Source organism: Gorilla gorilla, chromosome 20 (assembly GCF_029281585.2).
Source record: "Gorilla gorilla gorilla isolate KB3781 chromosome 20, NHGRI_mGorGor1-v2.1_pri, whole genome shotgun sequence".
Classification (NCBI taxonomy): domain Eukaryota; kingdom Metazoa; phylum Chordata; class Mammalia; order Primates; family Hominidae; genus Gorilla; species Gorilla gorilla.
The window spans coordinates 54,540,266-54,560,631 of NC_073244.2; the positions used below are offsets into that span (position 1 = coordinate 54,540,266).

Here is a 20,366-nt window from a genome sequence, read left to right on the forward strand (position 1 = left end):
AGTCTCACCGAACTTGCCCAGACTTTTTACCTAAGTGCTTCAAGAGTAGCGATGGACCATAGAGGCTCTTTTTAAACTTCGCTTTGCTAGAAGTTTATAATAAGAATCTCAGATGAAACTTCCAAAAACCTCTTGAGACTAGGAAACTAAACCAAGACCAACTTCAGATTTTGCCTGCATTCCCTATGGGTTTATTCTATGTATATTCTCAAATATAACATCCCAGTCAAAGCCTTGGTAATCTAACCAATGTTTTCAAATGTGTCCTGTTATAAAGAGAGCAGATCCTTCCTGAAGTTGTGCAAATAACTTTATTACCATAAACATATGAATACTCATGAATAGTTTCCCAATTCTGGGGCACTCAGAGAGCAAAAGCAAATGTTTCTATTTTTGTTTACAAAAGTATACTTTACCAATTGCTCAAGGAAAAAAGTTCATAAATCTGGAGAATAAAACATTCAAAGACTCAGCACATTTTCAAATAGAAAATTATGAAAACATTATCCTTTTGATTATTTAGTCCAGTAACATTGAGTATTTTTCTTCTTTGTCTTGAATTTCATGAAGTATCAGCCTGTTCATTAAAATTTTGAAAGTTCTTAGTCCAGTGGTATGATCTTGAAGTTATCAGGAGCTTGTGTTCAAGAGTCCTTTTCATAGTCGTTTCCATAAATCTCCTTGAAGAAAAAGCAATTTTGGACTGTAGCTGATTGTAAATACTCTGAGGAAGAATCAAAGCAACTGTCTGGGAATCACAAAGATTTAAAATGACTATGGTTAAAAATCTAATGAGAATTTATTATGGTAAAGACACAGCTCACATAGAAATCTAGTTACTTCTGTGGCATATGACACTATGATAACATATCTGATTTGCAGAAATTTCATAAAATTTTTAGAATACTCATTTAAAAAAATTTTTTTTTTGAGATGGAGTGTCACTCTGTCACCCAGGCTGGAGTGCAGTGGTGCGATCTCAGTTCACTGCAAGCTCCGCCTCCCGGGTCCATGCCATTCTCCTGCCTCAGGCTCCTGAGTAGCTGGGGCTACAGGTGCCTGCCACCACACCCGGCTAATTTTGTTTCTGCATTTTTAGTAGAGATGGGGTTTCACCGTGTTAGCCAGGATGGTCTCGATCTCCTGACCTCGTGATCTGCCCACCTCGGCCTCCGAAATTGCTGGGATTACAGGCTTGAGACATCACGCCCAGCCTAGAATACTCATATTATTAACATTCCTATAAATATTATTTAGAGAAGGTTTAGCATCACTTATCCCTTATTTGAAAATGCTTTCTATAAATTTAAAATATAAAAGAAGGTGGTTTTTCCATTCAGCTTCTGTTTCTCAAGAGGATTACTGAGTTCTTGGTGTAGCCCATTCATAAATAGGACCAAAAACGTATAGTCTTATGTGTGTTGAAAAAGGTCCTTAGGTAATTCCAGTACTTCCAGCAGAAAATCATTGATTTAGTTTTAAGTTCTATCTATTACAATAAGAGTTATCCATCCTTGTTACATGTTAGTAGTGTCAGGGAAGACTTAAAAATTACCAATGCCTGGGTCCCTCTCCAGACCTTTAAACTGGAACTAATGGGTGGGGCTTGAGCATCCACTTCTAAAAATGTTTTCCAGTGATTCCAATGTGTAGCTCTATTTCCCATCAGATTTCTCTGATTTCTTGTGGCATTCAATTTTTTTCTATTTTGGTATCATGATTATTTTCAGGTCTCATTTCCTGTCTTAGGTTTTATGTCTCCTGGTGTAGGGACCTTGCCTTCTGCATTTCTGTATCTTTTTTAAACACATGAACTGGTCATCAGGAAAAGATCTCAACCACACATAGGTTGTGTCCTGAGTCTCAAGTTCACATGTTAATCCTAAAGTCTTTGTTCTCCATGAGGTCAGATGTTGCTTGTGATGAAGGGTGTGGTTAAGTCTGCAGTGCAGATGGTGGAAGGGATTTCATTGTTTTTAGACATAGCATTGGAACTAAGAATTTTATGTCTATATGGGTGAAGGGGCAGGGATGTGTAGGAAGACAGTTCTAATTAGGATGGAGGAATTATACTAGGAAGTAGAGGTAAAGGAAGTGAGAAGGCTTAGTAAATAGAAGAAATGTGAACTTATCAAACAGGCTAGAGTAGACCCCTGGAGATTCTTGATTAAGTGAATTAACTAGATTTTAGAAAGGTAATGAGGCAGTCACATGCAAGGAAGGTTTCAAAGTCTGGAGACAAGAAGTCAAGCAATACTTTGAGAAGTGGTTGAGCTTTATGGGAATGGAGAGAATTACACTATTGAGAGATGTTAAAAATAATGAAGAGGGTTTCACCATGTGAAATTGTGTTTCTCATTTGAATCTGAGAAACAAATGAGCAGAGGCTGGAGATAATTATGTCTAAAAGACAGTGGGGTACAGGGAGAATAAAGGCCAGGGAGAAAGGGAACTGCAGGAATTAGTGCTGAGAAGCAGGAGTTAGTGGAGGAAGGAGGAGATCCAGTCCCAGATACAGGCAAATAAGTCATTTCCCTCTCCCAAGCATGGCAATCAGCCCTGCAGGAACCAGGATAAGAGAAAAGGTCATCATACCTGCCAGTCTTCCTGAAATACAAAAGTGACATCATGGCTGCTACGTTGGATTATTGAAAGCAAAAGTTCCTAATCCTGGAGGAGCTGTCACGGAAAGAAAAGAAAAGAAGGAATGAAGATGATGTTATTTTACATGGGGGAGCGTCAGGAACAAGCATGTAACATGAGATACTCTATAATTGTTTCTTCAAGGACTACATTATTTCTGTTGGAAAATTGATGGGAGATGATTATATTCTTGCAGTTTTTTTTTTTTGTTTTTTTTTTTTTTGAGACGGAGTCTTGCTTTGTCGCCCAGGCTGAAGTGCAGTGGCGCGATCTCGGCTCACTGCAAGCTCCACCTCCCGGGTTCACGCCATTCTCCTGCCTCAGCCTCCCGAGTAGCTGGGACTACAGGCGCCCACTACCACGCCTGGCTAATTTTTTGTATTTTTAGTAGAAACGGGGTTTCACCGTGTTAGCCAGGATGGTCTCGATCTCCTGACCTCGTGATCCGCCCGCCTCGGCCTCCCAAAGTGCTGGGATTACAGGCGTGAGCCACCGCGCCCGGCCTCTTGCAGTTTTTTTTCCCTCTCACCATGTTTCTCAGTTGGTGATCAGTCCTCTGTCAATTCTCTACTGCACTCAGGTATTTTGGAAGGCTTTCAGATGTGAGAAAGGCTGACTGCTATTTTCTATGTCATTAGAACTTGTCACCTTTGCACCTTTTCATAGTTGCATCTTTTTCTCAGTGTCTCTGTTGTGGCAGTCATGAATGAGACTCTGTCAGGTCTCCATGGCAGGGACCTGATTGACAGAAGGCCCAGGTCAGTGCATTTCAAATTCACCACCTCCTTTGCACAGAAAGCTTCTTTCCTACAGGCTCCCAGCAAGGGTGTGAAAGCAAGCCTAGTTCTCTGAGGCTCTCTTTAACTCTAATGGGTGACTGGTTGGAGGATTCCCCATCAGCATTGCAAAAACTCTTAGAACTGCATTGGTACCTAAAACTTCTTTCTCTTTCTTTTTCACAGGAATCAGCTCTGCATAGTGGTCTGTGGGTTCTCCCATACTACCTTCATGCCTGCCCCACATTCCCTCACAGGTGTCTTCCCTGATAAATTATCGTGTATGTCTAATCCCGTCTTGGATGCATCTCAGTTGGTAAAAACTAACATACCAGGCTTGATTCTTTGCACTTAGCTTTTTATCTTTCTCTCCCACAAGTAGTCAGTAGCCTTGTTCTAGTGTTTTATGTGTTACCTCTTTTTCCATACATATGGAAAAAGGAAGGTACTGTTGAGGGGCACTTCCTATGTGCCAGGCCCTGTGCTAAATACTTTTCCTGTATCTCATTTAATCCACAAAATAACCCTGTGAGGTAGACATTATTTCCATTTGCCAATGAAAAGACAGAAGCTTAGCGTGGTGTAAAAACTTTCCTGGTGTCATATGGCTAGTGACAGGTGGATCTGAGATTTCATTCTAGGACTATTTCACCTCAAGGTTAATGATGATGATAGTAATATAGTAGCTGACATTGGTTCCTCTGTATGTGGCATCTTGTTTCATTGACTACATGAAACCTTTAAAAGAATGGTACGAAGAAAACACTCTCATTGCAATTTTCAGGTGAGGAATCAGAGGTTCAGAGAAGTTGAGTCTTGTGCAAGAAATTTATAACTGTAAACTCTTAAATTAAAAAAGAAGAAAGATCTCAGGTCAACAACCTATTTTAACACTTCAGGATATGAAAGAAGAACAAACTAAACCCAAGCACAGTGAATGAGGGAAATAATAAGGATTAGAGTGGATATAAATAAAATGGAGAATGGAAAAAGAATAGAGAAATTAATGAAACCAAAAGTTGATTCTTCAAAATAAAATCAACAAAATTGACAACCATTAACTAGATTGACTAAGAAAAAAAGAGAAAAGTTTAAAATTACTAAAATCAGAAATGAAAATGGACTCTGAGCATGGTGGGTCATGTTTTAATCCTAGCACTTTGGGAGGTCACAGCAGAAGGATTTCTTGAGACCAGGTGTGTGGACCAGCATAGGTAACCTGGGGAGATGCTGTCTCTACAAAAAAATAAAAAACCAATTAACTGGGCATGTTGACATGCACCTGTAGTCCTAGCATCTTGGGAGGCTGAAGAAGGAGAATTGCTTGAGCCCAGGAGGCTGAGGCTGCAGTGAGCCATAATCACACCACTGTATTCCATCCTACGGTGGCCTACAGAGTGAGAGTCTGTCTCTCTCTCTTAAAAAAAAAAAAAAGAAAGAAAGAAAAATGAAGCGATTACTACCAATTATAATAAAATAATGCTTATGAAAGTACTATAAATAATTTTATGCCAATAAATTGGATAACCTAGATGAAATAGACAAACTCCTAGAAACACACAAAAATATGAATAAAACTATAATCAGTAAAAAGATTCAATCCATAAAAGCATTTGATGAAATTCAATATTTTTTCATAAGAAAAACATTCTAAGAATGGAAGGCAACCACCTCAACATAAAGGCAATATGTGAAAAACCCAATGCTAACATCATACTCAACGGAGAAAGACTGAAAGCTTCCCCTCTATGAGCAGGAACAAGACAAGGATGCCTGCTTTTGACACTTTTCTTCAACATAGTATTGAAAGGTGTAGTCAAAAAAATTAGGCAAGAATTTTTAAAAAGACATTCAAATTGGAAGGAAGGAGTAAAATTATTTCTGTTTATAGATAACTTGAACTTATATGTAGAAAATCCTAAAGGTGGAACAAACCTATTAGAATTAATAAATAAATTCAGTAATGTTGCACAATACAAAATCAACATTCAAACATCAGTTGTATTTCAATACACTAACCATGAACAATCTGAAGGGAAGTTAAGAAAAATAATTTCAATTTATATTAACATCAAAAAGAATAAAATATTTAGGAATAAGTTTAACCAAAGAGGTGAAATGATTATACCTGAAATCTACAAAATATTGCTGAAAGAAATGAAAGACTACATCAATAAATTGAAAGACATTTTGTTTTCATGAATTGGAAGACTCAATATTGTTAGGAGGACAGTGCTACCCAAAGTGAGCTGTGGATTCAATGCAATTCCTATCAGAATCTCAGTGACATTTTTGCAGAAAAAGAAAAATCTGTCCTAAAATTTATATTGAATCTCATGACTCTAAATAGACACACAGCTTTGAAGAGGAAGAATGAAGCTGGAGGACTCATACTTCCTGATTTCAGCATTTACTACAAAGCCCCAGTAATCAATACAGTGTGGTACTGGCATAAAGGAGGACATAGAAATTAATGAAATATCATAGCCCAGAAAGAAATGCTTGCATATATGGCCAAATGATTTTCATCGAGTGTGCCAAGATCATTCAATGGGGAAGGGACAGTGTTCTCACCAAATGATATTGGGAAAGCTGGATATCCAAGGGCAAGAAGAGTGGAAACTTTACCTAACACCATGTACAAAAATTAACCCACAATAAATCATAGGTCTAAATGTGAGAGCAAAAACTATACAACTCTTAGAAGAAAAGCTTCATGATACTGGATTTCACAATAATTCCTTGGTTGTAACAACAAAAGCATAGGCAACAAATAAAATCAATAAATCGGACTTCACAAAAATCAAAACCTTTTATATATCAAAGAACATTATCAAGAAAGTAAAAAGGCAACCCATGAAATGATAAAAATATTTGCAAATTGTATGTGTGATAAGAAATTAATTTCCAGAATACACGAAAAGCTACAAGTTAACAACAGCAAACATCCAAAAACCCAATTAAAAAATGAACAAAGGATTAAAATGGAGTTTTCTCCAAGGAAGGAACACAAATATCCAATAAGCCCATGCAAAGTCCCTCAGCATCATGAATACTTAGAGATACACAAATCAAAACCACAATGTTACACCACCTCACAAAATTTAGGATGGTTTTGATAAACAATAACAATGACAGCAACACAAAACAACAGGTGTTTTCAAGTAGATGGAAAAATTGGAGCTCTAGTGCATTGCTGATGGGAATGGGAAATGTTACAGCCACTGTAAAAATTGGTGTGCTGTTTCTCAAAAAATTAAACAATGAATTACCATTTGATCCAGCAATTCCACTTCTGGACATACTCCCCATAGAATTGAAAGAAATTTGAACAAATATTTGTACACTGATGTTTAGAGAAGCATTACTCACACTAGCTAAAAAATGGAAACAACTGAAAAGTCCATTGAAAGATAAGTGGGTAGGCAAAGGAGGTGTGTCTATACATTGAAATGTTGTTCAACCTTAACAAGGAATAAAATTCCAATGCATCGTGCAAAATGGATGAACCTTGAAGATATTATGCTAACTGAAATAAGCCAGACACAAAAGGTAATTATTATATAATTCCATTTATAAAAGATAGAGTAGCCAGTTACATAGAGACAGAAAGTAGAATGGTGGGTGCTTAGTGTTAGGGGGAGAAGGAGTGAGAGTTACTGTTTATTGGGTACAGAGGTTTAATATGGTAAGAGGAAAAGTTCTGGAAATGGATACTGTGATGGTTACACAACACTAAATTGCACACTTGGAAACAGTTAATGGTAAGCCTTATATTAGATATATATAAAGTGTCTGGTAGTCTTACCCTCTCTATAATTACACACTTTTTGGCACTGCCCCTTTCCTGCCATGCAGAGCCCCAGGGGTGAATCTCCCTATTTCTCTAGCTCTGCATCAGTCACTGTCCTCCGTGCTGTGTCCCACGTGCTGTGCCCACAGCCTCATACAGCCGGTCACTTCAGAGCCAGGATGCAGCTCAGGAGTCTGCCCTGAGGTTCCTTCTCTTCTTATTTCCCTGCAGCCTGGGCCGGGGGAGGCTTGGGTTGAACTGGCAGCTCGATTTAGCCAAATTCAGGACAGGCCACCAGGACTCTTTCTCCACACATGCTGGTCCCACCCCAGGTTGAGTGAGGCAGGCCCAGTCACCAGAGGAGCCCGGAGCAGAGCAGGAAGCAGAGTCTGAGCTGCTCCTCCCTCACCCAAGGGGCTTCCTCCTCTCATCTGGGGGAAAAGTGTGAGCATGTTTCAAAGCCTCAGATGTTCCTTGTAGCTCATGGAAGAGGTACAAGAAAACAAAGACGTGGCAGAAGGGGATGTGTTGGTGACAGTGAGAAGCTACTCGATGTTGAGAACTCTCCTTCTTGTCCCTCTGTGAAGCCTCTTCTACCACATAGGGCTCAGGGCTGATAATGACCCCTCCCTACCTTTCTCAGGCCAGACACAAGGTCAGCCATGAGAAAACAGAAAAACAAGGAGAAGAGAGTCTGTAGAGACAAATTGGGAGGGTTCAGGAGGAGAATTTGGGATTTGCCTGTGCCCATGGGACACAGGCTGGGAATAAAAATGTTTTCCTGACTCTTCTCTGAAAGCCAGATAGACTCCACCTAAAACCCTATTGCCAAGGATGCTGGGATCCACTTACCAATGACTCTGATTGTCAAGGATGTGAAGCTTTCCTCGCCAGTGGCTGAGTTACGAGCAGAGCAAGCATAGAGCCCATTATGCTTTGGAGTAATTTGGGGGATAAAGAGCTTTTGTCCTGATAGCTGAAACTTCCCATTAATTGTCCAAGAATACTGTGCCGGTGGGTTAGAATCTGCAAAGCAGGACAAGTCGAGGTTCTCTCCTGAATAGTAAGAGGTGACTGAAGGGAAAATTCTGGGGAGGTCTGGACCATCTGGAGGAAAGAGAATAAAGCCACAGTTGATGTCATCTGAGGGAAGGGGAAGCTCCTTGTCTCTTAAAGGGACACAGTGACCCTCTGAGCCAAGACACACCCTCAAGTCCCAGCCAAACCCCCTCTATGTTCACTGAGCTGAAGCCTGAAGTATTCACCTGTTTCTCCCACCACAAGCTGTGGGCCCCAAGTCTCCCATGACAAGAGCGTCCCCTCTCCTTATATTCTTGGTTAAGGCTGTGTCTACCCAGGTTTTCCCAGGGCAGGGAGTCATGGCCACCTCGGATGTCCAAAAGTAAAGGTGTCTGTACTTGGACCGGAGAGAGACTGAGAGGCCTGGCCCCTGGTCGTTTGGATTTAAGCTGGTGGCCTGGCCCACAGAGGAGCAAAAGATACAGAGGACATTCAGGGTGACTGAGTCACTGCGGATGCCACCATATTGGTCCCGTATTTCGCATTGATAGGGTCCTGTTTCATTTCTCGTGACACTGGGTAGAATGAGGATCCTGTTTTCAATGGGTCGCTTTACCCTGGGACTGACCGGGAGGCTCTGACAATTTAGCCACCAAATGTAGGCGTAGTTCTCACTCTTAGGTTCACAGGTGAAGGTTAAGACATCCTTATTCTCCCTGGGGTTTAAGTTGTTGATGGTGATGTAGGGCATGGGCAGCTTCGCTGTGTGGATATCAGAGAGAAGATTGTCCTGTGTGGCACCTTTGATTCCTCCACAGGCATCCTTCAATCAGAGTTGGCATCTCCCACCTCTCAGCCCACCCGAGTCCTTGAAAGCCAATAGCTGGTGCGTGTGTCACAAGACAGATGCATGATGATCTAAGGGCTCAAAGACTGTGAGGCCGCCTGCTTCATCTTAGGAAAGCACAGACTTTCTGAAGTGTCAATTGAGCAGCAGTGTTGGGTCATGGACAGACACGTCAGTGGGAGTCACAGCCCCTGGTACCCCTCCCAGTCCCTCCCTAATCAGTTGACTGGCTGGCTCACCTTGGGTTCCTTGCCTGGAATGTGCAACTGCTGGGCCCCTTCCAAATTCCATCCTACTTTGCCCCCCTAGATGTGATTTCTCTGCAGCTTCCATTTCCAAGGACATTCTAGAGATGAGTAATAATGGGACTTCCCATTGTCCTGAGACCCTGAAGATACTCAGCAGCCTGGCCTGGGACTGGATGTTTCAGCAGAAATAACACAGGGGAGACCATAGTCAAGCCTGGAGGTCAGTTCAGTCATCAGGCAGTGGAGGCACAAGGTGGGGCAGTTTTTGCAGGTGTTTCATGATGACTTACTTGAACCAGTGACCTCTAAAGATAGAGCAGAGTGCAAGGAATGATCTAGAAAGAGTGAAGGGGACAGGCAAGAGCTGGTGGCTTTGGAGCAGAACCATGTTCCCTGTCCTGGGTTCTTTAAGTTTCCTTTCCTTCTGCAGAGGGCAGGTGAGGACCATGTGGATCTTTCCAGAAATACATGTGGACATTTGCAAATGCAGAACTGACTGGTGGAAAGGGTGGGAATGAACTGCTGGAAATCTTGTCCTCATGGACCATGTGTGTTTGATGGATATGAGACAAATTTGGAGAAAAGTTTTGCAAGTAGTTTCTTTCATTGGATATTCTACTCTCTGATCCCCTGGGTTCGACTACTCTAGGGACCTCATGTAAGTGGATTCCAGAGTGAATATGAGAAGAGACTGCTGGTTTCCAGGAGCTGGGAGTGGGGAGAATCAGAAGTTGTTCATGGGTGTGCAGTTTCAGTTATACAAGTTGGGGAGTTTCTAGAGATGTGCTGTACAGCTTGATGCCTATTGTTCACACAGATTATTTCTTATGCATAAGACTTAGGACAAAAAGTGTTTTGGATTTCTGAAATTTTTTGATTCTGAAATATTTGTAATATACTTACTGGTTTAGCATCCCAAATCTGAAAGATTCAAAATCTAAAATGCTTCAGTGAGAATTTCTTTTCAGCATCAGATTAGTAGACAAAAGTGGGAAGTGATAAGCCAAATATATTCTTGCCCTTTTTTTTTTCTCTCACCACATTTCTAGCTTGGTGATTAGTTTTCAGTCAATTCCATACTGGCCATGCTGCACTCATATATATTTGAAGGCTTTGGGATGTGAGAAAGGCTGATTGCTATTTTCTATGTCATCAGAACTTTCCACCTTTTCATGGTTGCATCTTTTTCACAGTGTTTCTGTTGTGGCAGTCATTAATAAGTGCCTGTCAGGTCAGATTTAGGACAGAGTTTTCTAATTCTGCAAAAAATGTTACTGAGATTCTAGTAGGGGTTGCATTGAATCTGCAACTCACTTTGGGTAGTATTGTCTTTCTAACAATATTGATTCTTCCAGTCCATGAAAATGAAGTGTCTTTCCATATAATGATATTGTCTTTAATTTCTTTCAGCAATGTTTTGTAGTTTTCAAGGTATAATCATTTGACCTTTTTGGTTAAACTTATTCCAAAATATTTTATTCCTTTTGATGTTAATGTGAATTGAAATTCTTTCCTTAATTTCCTTTCAGATTGTTCATTGTTAGTGTATAGTCTAAAGAATGATCTAGAAAGAGTGAAGGGGACAGGCAAATGCTGGTGGTTTTGGAGCAGGAACATATTCCCTGTGCTGGGTTTTTGATTTTCCCTCTCCCTTTGCAGAGGGCAGGTGGCTGTTCCCTGACAGCTAGATAGACTTCACTGGAAAACATATTGCCAATGCTCCAGGGATCCACTTACCAGGGACTATGATCCTCTTGATTATGAGATTTGTTCCACCAGTGGCTGAGTTATGGATGAAACAGACATAGACCCCTCTATATGTTTTAGTGAATTGGGGGATAAAGAACACTTGTGCTGATTGCTGGAACTTCCCACCAATCAGCCAAGAATGCTCTGCCAGTGGGTGAGTGTCTATGAGGCAGGAGAGCTTGGGGACTTCCCCTGTATGGTAATAGGTGTATGAGGAAGAAATGGTGAGGGCATCCAGGCCATCTGGAGCAAAGAGAATAAAGTCACAGGTGACATTGTCAGAGGGAAGGGAAAATCCTGGTCTGTGAAAGGGCCACAGTGACCCTGTGAGCCAAGTCGCAAGACTGAAGTCCCAGCCAAATCCCCGCTGTGTTCACTGATCTGGAGCCTGAGACATTCACCTGTTTCTCCCATCACTATCTGTGGACCCTGAGCCTCCCATGACAGGAGCAGCCTCTTTTCTCCCACTGTGGATCAAGCCTAGGCCTACTGTGGTTTGTCTGGGGCAGAAAGTCATGGCCAGCTTTGATGTCCAGTGGTAGAGGTCTCTGTACTTGGACCTGAGAGGGACTGAGAGGCCCGGCCTCTGGCCATGTGTATTTGGGATGGCAGCCTGGCTCACAGAGGAACAGAAGATACTCACAGAGAAGATTCAGGGTGAATGGGTCACTGCGGCTGGCATTCACTGGGTTCCGTATTTCACATTCATAGGGTCCTGCAGTATACTTTGTGACACCAAATAGAGAGAGGGTCCTGTTGGTTTTGGACAGCTGCATCCTATGAGTCATAGGGAGGCTCTGACCATTCATCCACCACTGGTAGCTTGCGTTCGGAGTCTCAGGATTACAGGTTAAGATCACAGTCTCCATGGCCTCCCTGGGGTTTAAGTTGCTGCTGGAGATGTAGGGCTTGGGAGTCTCCACTGTGCAGAAAACCAAGAGAAGATTGCCCTGTGTGGCACCTTTGATTCCTCCAAAGGCATTTTTCAATCAGAGTTGACATTTCCAACCTCTCAGCCCACCCAAGTCCCTAAAAGCCCATGGCAGGTGTGTGGGTTACAACACAGATGCATGGCATTCTGAAGGCTAAGAGATTGTGAGGCTGCCTGCTTTATGTGGGAGAAGCACAGACTTTCTCAAGTGTGAATTGAGCAGCAGCATTGGGTCATGGAAAGACACAGGACCAGCAGTCACAGCCCCTGGTGCCTCTCTGAGTCCCTCCATCTCCAACTGCCTGCCTGGCCCACCTTTTGGTCCTGACTTGGAGCATGCAGTGCTGGAATCTTCTTAGTTTCAGTCTTACTTTGCCCCCCAAGGTATGTTTTCTCTTCAGCTTCCCTTTCCAAGGACATCCTAGAGATGGATGATGGAACTTCCCATTGTCCTTAAACCCTTTGGGTACTGGAAAGCCTGGCCTGGGACTGGGTACTTCAGCATAAATAACACAGGGGAGACCAGAGTCAAGCCTGGAGGTCAGTTCAGTCATCAGGCAGTGGAGCCACAAGGTGGCGCAGTTTTCCCAGGTGTCTCATAGTGGCTGACTTGAGCCAGTGACCTCTAAAGATAGAGCAGAGTCCAAGGAACGACCTACAAAGAGTGAAGGGGACAGGCAAGAGCTGATAGCTTTGGACCAAGACCATATTCCCTGTTGTGGGTCTATGATGCTCCCTTCCCCATGTAGAGGGCAGGTGACGACCATGTGGATCTTTCTGGAAATACATGTGGATGTTTGCAAATGCAGAACTGACTGGTGGAAAGGGCGAACATGAACTGATGATGGAAGTCTGGCCCTCATGGACCATATGTGTTTGGTGGATATTAGACCAATATTTGGGAAGAAGTCTTGCAGATACTTTCTCTCATTACACATTCTGTTCTCTGATTCTGAGTTTGACTACTCTATGTAACCCATATCAGTGGATTACAGAGTGAATCAGAGTGTAGAATAGTAGTTTCCAGGAGCTGGGATCAGGGGAATTGGGTGTTGTTCTGTGGGTGTGCGGTTTCAGTTATGCAGGACAAGGAGGTTCTAGAGATCTCCTGTACAGCTTCACGCCTATAGTTCATACAGATAAAGTGCTTCTTATGCAGATAGCTTAAAACAAAGTGTTTTGGAATTCTAATTTTTTTTATTTTGGAATATTTGCAGTATATGTACTGGTTTAGCATCCCAAATCTGAAAAATTTAAAATCCAAAATGCGCCAGTGAGCACTTCTTTTTAGCATCACATCAGTGGTCAGAAGTGTTGAGTTTTGAGCATTTCAGATTGTGGATTTCTGGATTTTGGATGCTCCATATTTAGTACTGTAATTATCCCATAAAAAATTGTCAGCAGATTAGACCTCATGTTATGTTCTGACTCTAGTAACCAAAAAAAAATTTGGAGGAAACATTAAAATGTTTTCATAAGTGGAAATTTTTACTGATGGTCTAAACATCTAAGATCAATTGCTGGTAGTAGTATTTCTCTTGAGACCAACATAAGGTTTAGGTGTGCCGTGAATTCCAGCAGGATCACATTATGCTCAAAGAAAGATGCCAAAGGTGATTTGAAATTAGCAACTCCTTAAGTAGAGAGAGTCCCGTTAAAAGGACAGAACTGGTCAGTGCGTCAATTACATAAAAGGAGGAAGGATGCCAAATTAAAAGAAGTGATGTGTGTTATGTTAGTAAATATAGAAAGAACTTCCTGCTTCTAATTTCTGTGCAGAGTTAGGAAAAATGGGGAGGACCCCAAAACAGGTATGTGAAATGCTTTCTTCATTTTCTCTTAAGCTCAGGAAACACCACTAGAGTTTAAGTTTGTGTGAATTAGAAGGAGTCTAAGTGAGATGCCGATGGCTCATGTGTCTCCCCACACGAAGAACTCCAACTTATGAAAACGGCATCATCATGAGGAAACAATTGTATGTGGCACAGGCAGTAAAACCATCAGATAGCACCCACCTGGCCACCTCCAACTGGTCCCCAAAACCACCAGTATTCCTATTACGTATGTGTTACAGCCTTTGTAGTTGTCCCACAGCTACAAAATTTTAAAAATGCTATTGTCAAAACAAAATATTAAATATGAAGTTGAATATGTTGATCCACTTTTTTTCCCCACTCTTTTTGGACTTTCCTGTTTCAGTTTTGGAAATTTCTATTGACACATCCTCAAGCTAGGGATTCCTTCCTCAGCTGTGTGCAGTCTACCAGTAAGTATCAAAAGAATTCTTCATTTCTCTTATAGCATTTTTATTTTTTCTGAGAGAGACTCTTGCTCTGCTGCCCAGGCTGGAGTGCAGTGGCATGATCTCAGCTCACTGCAAGCTCTGCCTCCCGGGTTCACACCATTCTCCTGCCTCGACCTCCCAAGTAGCTGGGACTACAGGTGCCCACCACCATGCCCAGCTAATTTTTTGTATTTTTAGCACAGATGGGCTTTAACCATGTTAGCCAGGATGGTCTCCATCTCCTGACCTTGTGCCTGCCTTGGTCTCCCAAAGTGCTGCGATTATAGGCATCAGCCACTGTGCCCAGCCATCTCAAAGGGATTTTAATGAGTTGTTGACTTTTGAGTTTGTTCAGCTTTTTACTTAGTGTTAGAACCGAGTGACAAATTTCAAGCTTGTCATATGCCTGACACGAAGCCAGAAGTCTCTAGGAAGTGATCAGAGAATGTAAGCTCCATAGCAGGTTGAGGATGGAGTCATGAGTGAAACAGGTGAAATGAGCTCATGGGCTTTGGAGACTGCAGGCCTGTCCAGCCTCTGACACCCTGGTGAGTCAGTGCAGAGATTACAACAGTGACAGCAAACTAGCATGGCTGACTCCATCTGGCATCTAGTCTCAGGCTGGCTGTCCTCACTCATTCCTGCACATAGACAAGGCTAACCTTGGGAGAAATTTAGTTTATTGTTTAACTTTGAAGCAAGAATGATAATAGTTCCTCCATAAAACTAACACCCTTACTTTGCCCAGGGACTGCTTTTGTCAAACTAGTGAAAGACCATGAGATTAAGATTATAGGAGGGAACTGAATTCTGCTAAAATGTAGGCACAGTTTCTATAATCCCTGACTGATCAAATGTCATTGGGACAGGGTTTAAAAAATTTGTAACTAATTGCTCCTATAGATAACATCACTATTGTAGATGGTGAGATTGGTCTTTTGAGATGTTTCTCATTCTTTTGCATTCTGGCAACCGGCTGACCTCATCCATACCTATGACTAATGGCTCAGCCAGTCATGTGGTCCCTACCTAGAGGCGGATTCAAGCACAAACAGATCATTTCCCTCCGCCCACATGATTCCATCACCAAACAATCAGCAGTACTAATTTTTTAGTCCTGTGGCCCTGAAACTATCCTTGAAAATCTCTAATCCCTGATCCACTGGGGAGGCTGATTTGAGTAATAATAAACGTCCGTCCTCCTGTTTGGCAGACTTGGAGTCATTAAAATCTTTCTTTACTACAAATCACCATTTCAATAAATTTGTGTGTGTGTGTGTGTGTGTGTGTGTGTGTGCAGGAGGCCAGAAGAACTTGTCTGGCAATGATAAGAGTGGATGGAGAAACTGCCTATCCCTGTCCCATGGTCTTGTCCACAGGTCAGCCTCACAAAGGGAAGAGCCCTTGATGGGAATACAGTGGAAGCTCATTCTCTTAGTGACCTGGGGACATTGGCTCGAGATGAAGCCTGGCAGGAGTGGCAACTCCAGGTGATTTCTGCACCTTTCCTATTTCCTGGGAGGTGGGCCAGGCCACAGTGTTAGCGGGAAGGGAACAGAACAGCCAGCGTAGTTAGAGGGAGTGTCTGGGGAAGGCCTAGGGGTGGAGGAAGAAGCTGTGCAGGACAGGGCTTGCCAGTCAGAATGAAATGGGAGGAAGATGAGGGACACAGATAAGCAGAGAGAGGTAAAGACACCATGGCAGTGAGCAGTGAGGGCTACACTGACTTCAGAGACCCCAGGAACCAGGTGCCCCCAGTTCCACAGTCCAGGACCAAGGAACCCTGAGAACCCTCTGGTGGCCAAAGAGCTTCAGAGTTACATGAGGTGGGGTGGCTTTAGGGTCAAGAGGTAGTGGGGGGATGAAACATGGGTGTCAGCCTCTGAAGGACAAGGGACAGATGTGGCTAAAACCTCCTAGGATTCTGCATCCAAGATCCAGTCTCTAAAGAGGTTTTGGATCATTCATTTCTTCATTCGCTTCCTTCATTTGTTATGTGAGAGCTCCTGAGTATGTGTCTCTCACTGGGCCTGTGCTGGTGTAGGGTCTGAGTGGGAAAAGAAAACAATGTCCTCTCCTTGATCCTCTCATGACAGTGACATGGACACTTTGGGAAACACAGGATTTCATGTTCAGTGATGGGGGTTAAGATCTGAGGGGGAGACCTGGACATTTTTTTTGCACTGACTCTGACGGTTGAAGCAGGTGATTTAGTTCTGGAGTACAGACTAATCAGCTGACCATTTGCTCTCACTCCTCTGAGGTTTGGATGCCTAAGAAGAGAGGATTTGAGCCAATAAATGACTATGGGGTGCTTGGAACCCAGTAAGCCCTCACTTCTGGTGGAGGAGAGGATGGGTCTGTGGCTGCAGACAGACCTCATGTGACCCCGATCTCCCCTTTGTGTTGGTGTGACTCTGATTCAGTGACTGTGCCTTCCTGTGCCTCAGTTTTCTCTCAATCAAATAAGTTAAATGGCAAATGGACTGTGGCTTTTCATGCTATCTGTGAATAAATGTTAAATTATTCACAGTCACCTGACCTAATGCTTGGCACAGTGGAGGTGTTCACATAAGCAGCATTTATTATTAATTTGCTTCCATGAGAAAGCACCTTTATGTCAGATCCCTGTGGACAAGCTGCTACCAGGTACATCTTCTCTCTTCTGTTTCTGCTTCTGAGGACATTAGACTTTCTATGGACTGTCCTAAGCCTCCTAAGGCAGTTGGCTGATGACCTACAAAGCTTGTCTTTCTGTCCTCTCCACTCTGAATGTCAGGTGAAGAAAGCTCTGTCCTTGCCCAGATGAGGCTCTGAGGGCTGAGCCCTGGCTGGTGAACAGCTCCAGGAGACACAGTCCTCACACAGCTGGTAAATCCTTGGTCCCAGTAAGCCCTGCCCAAGAAGCCACAACCCAGCCCTGGCACAGGCTCCTCAGCTTTATCTGGAGCAAGGATTTAGGGACACGGGTCTGGGGGTGAGGCTTCTAGGGCTGAGCTTCTCTGAGAGTATCTCAGGGGCCCCTCAGGCCAAGCCCTACTCAGTTCTCCAGGGTCTTTCTCAGGGTCAAATTTATGAAGAGGGCATGAGGTGCTTGGCTGAGACTGATCTCCTCCTGCTGAGTCCCCACATCAGACTGTCCTTCCTCTGCAGCAAGTGTCTGCAGGGTCTGGATGCGGGAAAGGAATTCTGATTTGTTGAAATTTGTCTCCTCTGTGTGACTCCTGCACTAAATGCCCAAACCCCAGCATGGGACATAATGCAGAGAGGGACACAGGCAATGTCCAGGCCTGACAATCCTGTGTGTGTGAAGTAGAAGTGACCCCTGTCCCCCAACACCCAGGGATCATGTGGAATCACTTACAGTATAAGGTGAAGGTGAAATTTCCAGTTACTCCTCCAGTCCCATCACCTCGCTTTATGATGTGTAAAGTGTAGGATCCTGCGTCCTCCCGGGTGACATTCTGGATCAGCAGGGATGCATTGGAATATACTGTTTCTCGTCCACTGTATGCCGGCCCATATATAATTATTTGACCGTCTACTACGTATGATGTAATGTAATGGTAGAGGTCCCTTATTTGCCCTTTGTACCAGATGTAGCCAGTAAGATTCTGGGGCAAATTGTGGACAAGTAGAAGAACATCCTTTCCCTCGGACACTTTGGGAGGCTGGGCTTCAATCGTGACTTGGGCAGTGGTAGGCAGGTTCCAGAAGTTTAAAAGTAATGCTAGGAGGTGGAGAGAGCATCAGTCAATATTGAGACCTATGTATTGGGGTGAAAAGATGGGGCCCTGAGTCCTGAGAAGGTCTCTTCAATCCTCAGCCTTGAAGACACACACACACACACACACACATACAAACATACACACACAGAAAAGGGGCATGTGTGTTTGTGTGTGTGTATGTGTGTGTGTTCTACTGTCCTACTAGGTCAAGGTCAGCAGCATGACCCCCATTCCTTCAACACTTCTGACCTTGGCAATTTTCTGTTTGGAATCCTCTTCCCCAGGGGTCCGCACGGCCCGCTCCACACTGCCCTCAGGTCCTGCTCACATCAGGGCATCCTTAGACTTCTTTCCTGACACCTCCTTCAGGGACCCTGGGTCTTCCCTTTCTGACCTTTCCCTGCTCTGCTCCCTCCAGGGTTCTTGTCAACACCTGACCTCACATTCTAGATCTCTTTGCATGTCTGACTTCCTCCCCATGGCAGCGTGAGCTCCGTGAGGACAGGGACTTTTGTGATCTTGGTTGCACCCCAGTGCCTGGAACAGGCTGCAGACTCCTGTAGATGTGAGAGTTCTCAGGGCCGTCCACACCCTGGGTGTTTTTTTTTTTTCCCCAATTGTTGAGGATTTTTGTTGAGGACAGTGTTTTATGCCCTGCTTATATTTTTACTTGTAGTGTCATCTGATATAGTTATTATTATCATTTTTCAAAATGTGGTGGCCCCTGATGATTAATCAGGAAAACAGAACACTTAAGATTTTCCTACCTCTTACCAATTCCGGTTCAATGTGACTTTCCTATTTTGACCCCTGTCCCTCTCTGGTGTATTTTCCCCTATCCAGGCTCCAACAGAGACTTCTTTCCTTTTTTTTCTTTTTCTTTTTTCTCTTTTTTTTTTTTTTTTTGAGACGAAGTCTCGTACTGTCACCCAGCCTGGTGTGCAGTGGCGCTATCTCAGCTCACTGCAACTTCCGCCACCCTGGTTCACGTGATTCTCCTGCCTTGGCTTCCTGAGTAGCTAGGATTACAGGAGCACACCACCATACCTTGTTAATTTTTTGTACTTTTAGAAGAGACAGGGCTTCACTCTGTTGGCCGGACTGATCTTGAACTCCTGATCTCGTTATCCACCCACCTCGGCCTCCCAAAGTGCTGGCTTCTTTCATTTTTTAGAACCCCATCCTCTCCAGGAGACCCCATCCAGTCACTCTGCTTCCTCCTCCTGTCCTCTCCCAGGAAGTTCTCTCCTCACCTGTGAGCAGGAGCCCCTTCCATTTGATGTGCTGTGTGCGGGGAGGGGCTGAGAGGGGCCCCATGATCTCTGCTGCCTGCGTGTTCTCCTCTGTGGAGATGAGCCTAGGATCCAGAAGCTTCCAGAGCACGGCTGTCAGCTGTGCTGTCCTTCCTCCTTCTGCGCTGAGACTCTTCCCAGGGCAGGAGCACTTCTCAAGCTCATGGGCGGGGTCACGCCGAGGACACCTCTCTGTCCCCTCCTCTCTCAGCCCTGCCTCCTTGTCCCTCCTTCTGTTTTACCTTTTGTCTGTGTTTCAGGTCCCTGGAAATTGTGGAGGCTTCTGCCTTTTTCATCAGTGATTCTTTCACCAAACCTCAATACACACTTTGTGCGGACACACGCACACACACACAGTCAGACACATACCCTGCAGATTGGGCAAGCACAGTCCTGGGCCTCAGCCTCCTGCTGTCCCCATTGCTCTTGGTCGGGGTGCACATTTACACCCTTTGCCCTCTTTCATCCCCGTCTGGCTCTCCCCTTCAGTGCAGGAGGCTGGAGCTGCACCAGGTCCCTGTCACAGTGACACCCCATTGTGCTGTGGGTGAGCTGTGTGTTGCCTGGTGAGAGGGACCCTTCTTTTCTCCAATCGTGTCCAGCTTGGCTGCAGCTTCCAAGGATGGACATTGAGGACCTGGGTTTTCCAGAGGAAACTGTCCTTCCTGGAGGTGTGCAGGGTGAATCTTTCATGCCTCCTGGGAGGAGAAGCATGTGCTGGTTGCTCAGTGGGGGCTGTGAGTCCCATAGTCAAAGGGAAAGTTCTCGGTCACTCTGTGACTCCGTGAGGTCTGGCAGCTGAGCCGGAGCTCTTGGTTTCTCATGTTCTTCCTGACAATCTTTGATGTCCTTTCTTCTCTGCCGAGCTGATTGTCCTGTGGTCACCACACCTTCCCCGTGGTGGTGCAGGAGGAAGTGGGGAGTTATCCAGGAACCCCGCGGGACGTGGCTTATTGAGACGCAGGAGGAGGAGCCTGGGACCGAGCAGGGTTTCAGAGCTGGAGAGATTCATCCCGACTTACTCCGTGGCCATGATGGGCTCAGCCCTCCATGTG

At 44.0% G+C, this 20,366-nt stretch overlaps 1 protein-coding gene across 3 annotated transcripts; it reads right to left on the minus strand.

The window, feature by feature from the left end:
- Positions 1-299: 299 nt before the first annotated feature.
- Positions 300-19,427, minus strand: LOC101152037 (pregnancy-specific beta-1-glycoprotein 7). 3 transcript variants are annotated; one of them, XM_063701403.1, is made up of 6 exons: positions 19,273-19,423; positions 17,656-18,021; positions 11,720-11,998; positions 8,716-8,994; positions 8,065-8,319; positions 4,588-4,655 (listed from the first exon to the last, which is right to left on the minus strand). In XM_063701403.1, the coding sequence occupies exons 1-6, from the start codon at positions 19,334-19,336 to the stop codon at positions 4,588-4,590; spliced, it is 1,311 nt and encodes a 436-aa protein (XP_063557473.1). In that variant the 5' UTR covers positions 19,337-19,423. The 3 variants fall into 3 exon arrangements, with proteins under 3 accessions (XP_063557475.1, XP_063557474.1, XP_063557473.1); XM_063701405.1 differs by lacking the exons at positions 4,588-4,655; positions 8,716-8,994; positions 11,720-11,998 and adding exons at positions 300-680; positions 2,596-2,679 and having other exon boundaries at positions 19,273-19,427; XM_063701404.1 differs by lacking the exons at positions 4,588-4,655; positions 8,716-8,994; positions 11,720-11,998 and adding exons at positions 514-748; positions 2,596-2,679.
- Between the last annotated feature and the right edge of the window lie 939 nt (positions 19,428-20,366).

What these genes read in the sequence shown, in the direction of transcription:
- LOC101152037 (XM_063701403.1), bottom strand. Translation starts at nt 19,336, where the DNA reads ATGGGGCCCCTCTCAGCCCCTCCCCGCACACAGCACATCAAATGGAAG. An exon ending in TTTCACCTTCACCTTATACT is followed by an intron (nt 11,999 to 17,655) that starts GTAAGTGATTCC and finishes TTTTCTGCACAG; the next exon opens with TGGAGACTCCCAAGCCCTAC. An exon ending in CTTGACAATCAGAGTCATTG is followed by an intron (nt 4,656 to 8,064) that starts GTAAGTGGATCC and finishes ATTTTTTTGTAG; the next exon opens with AGACAGCATCTCCCCAGGTT.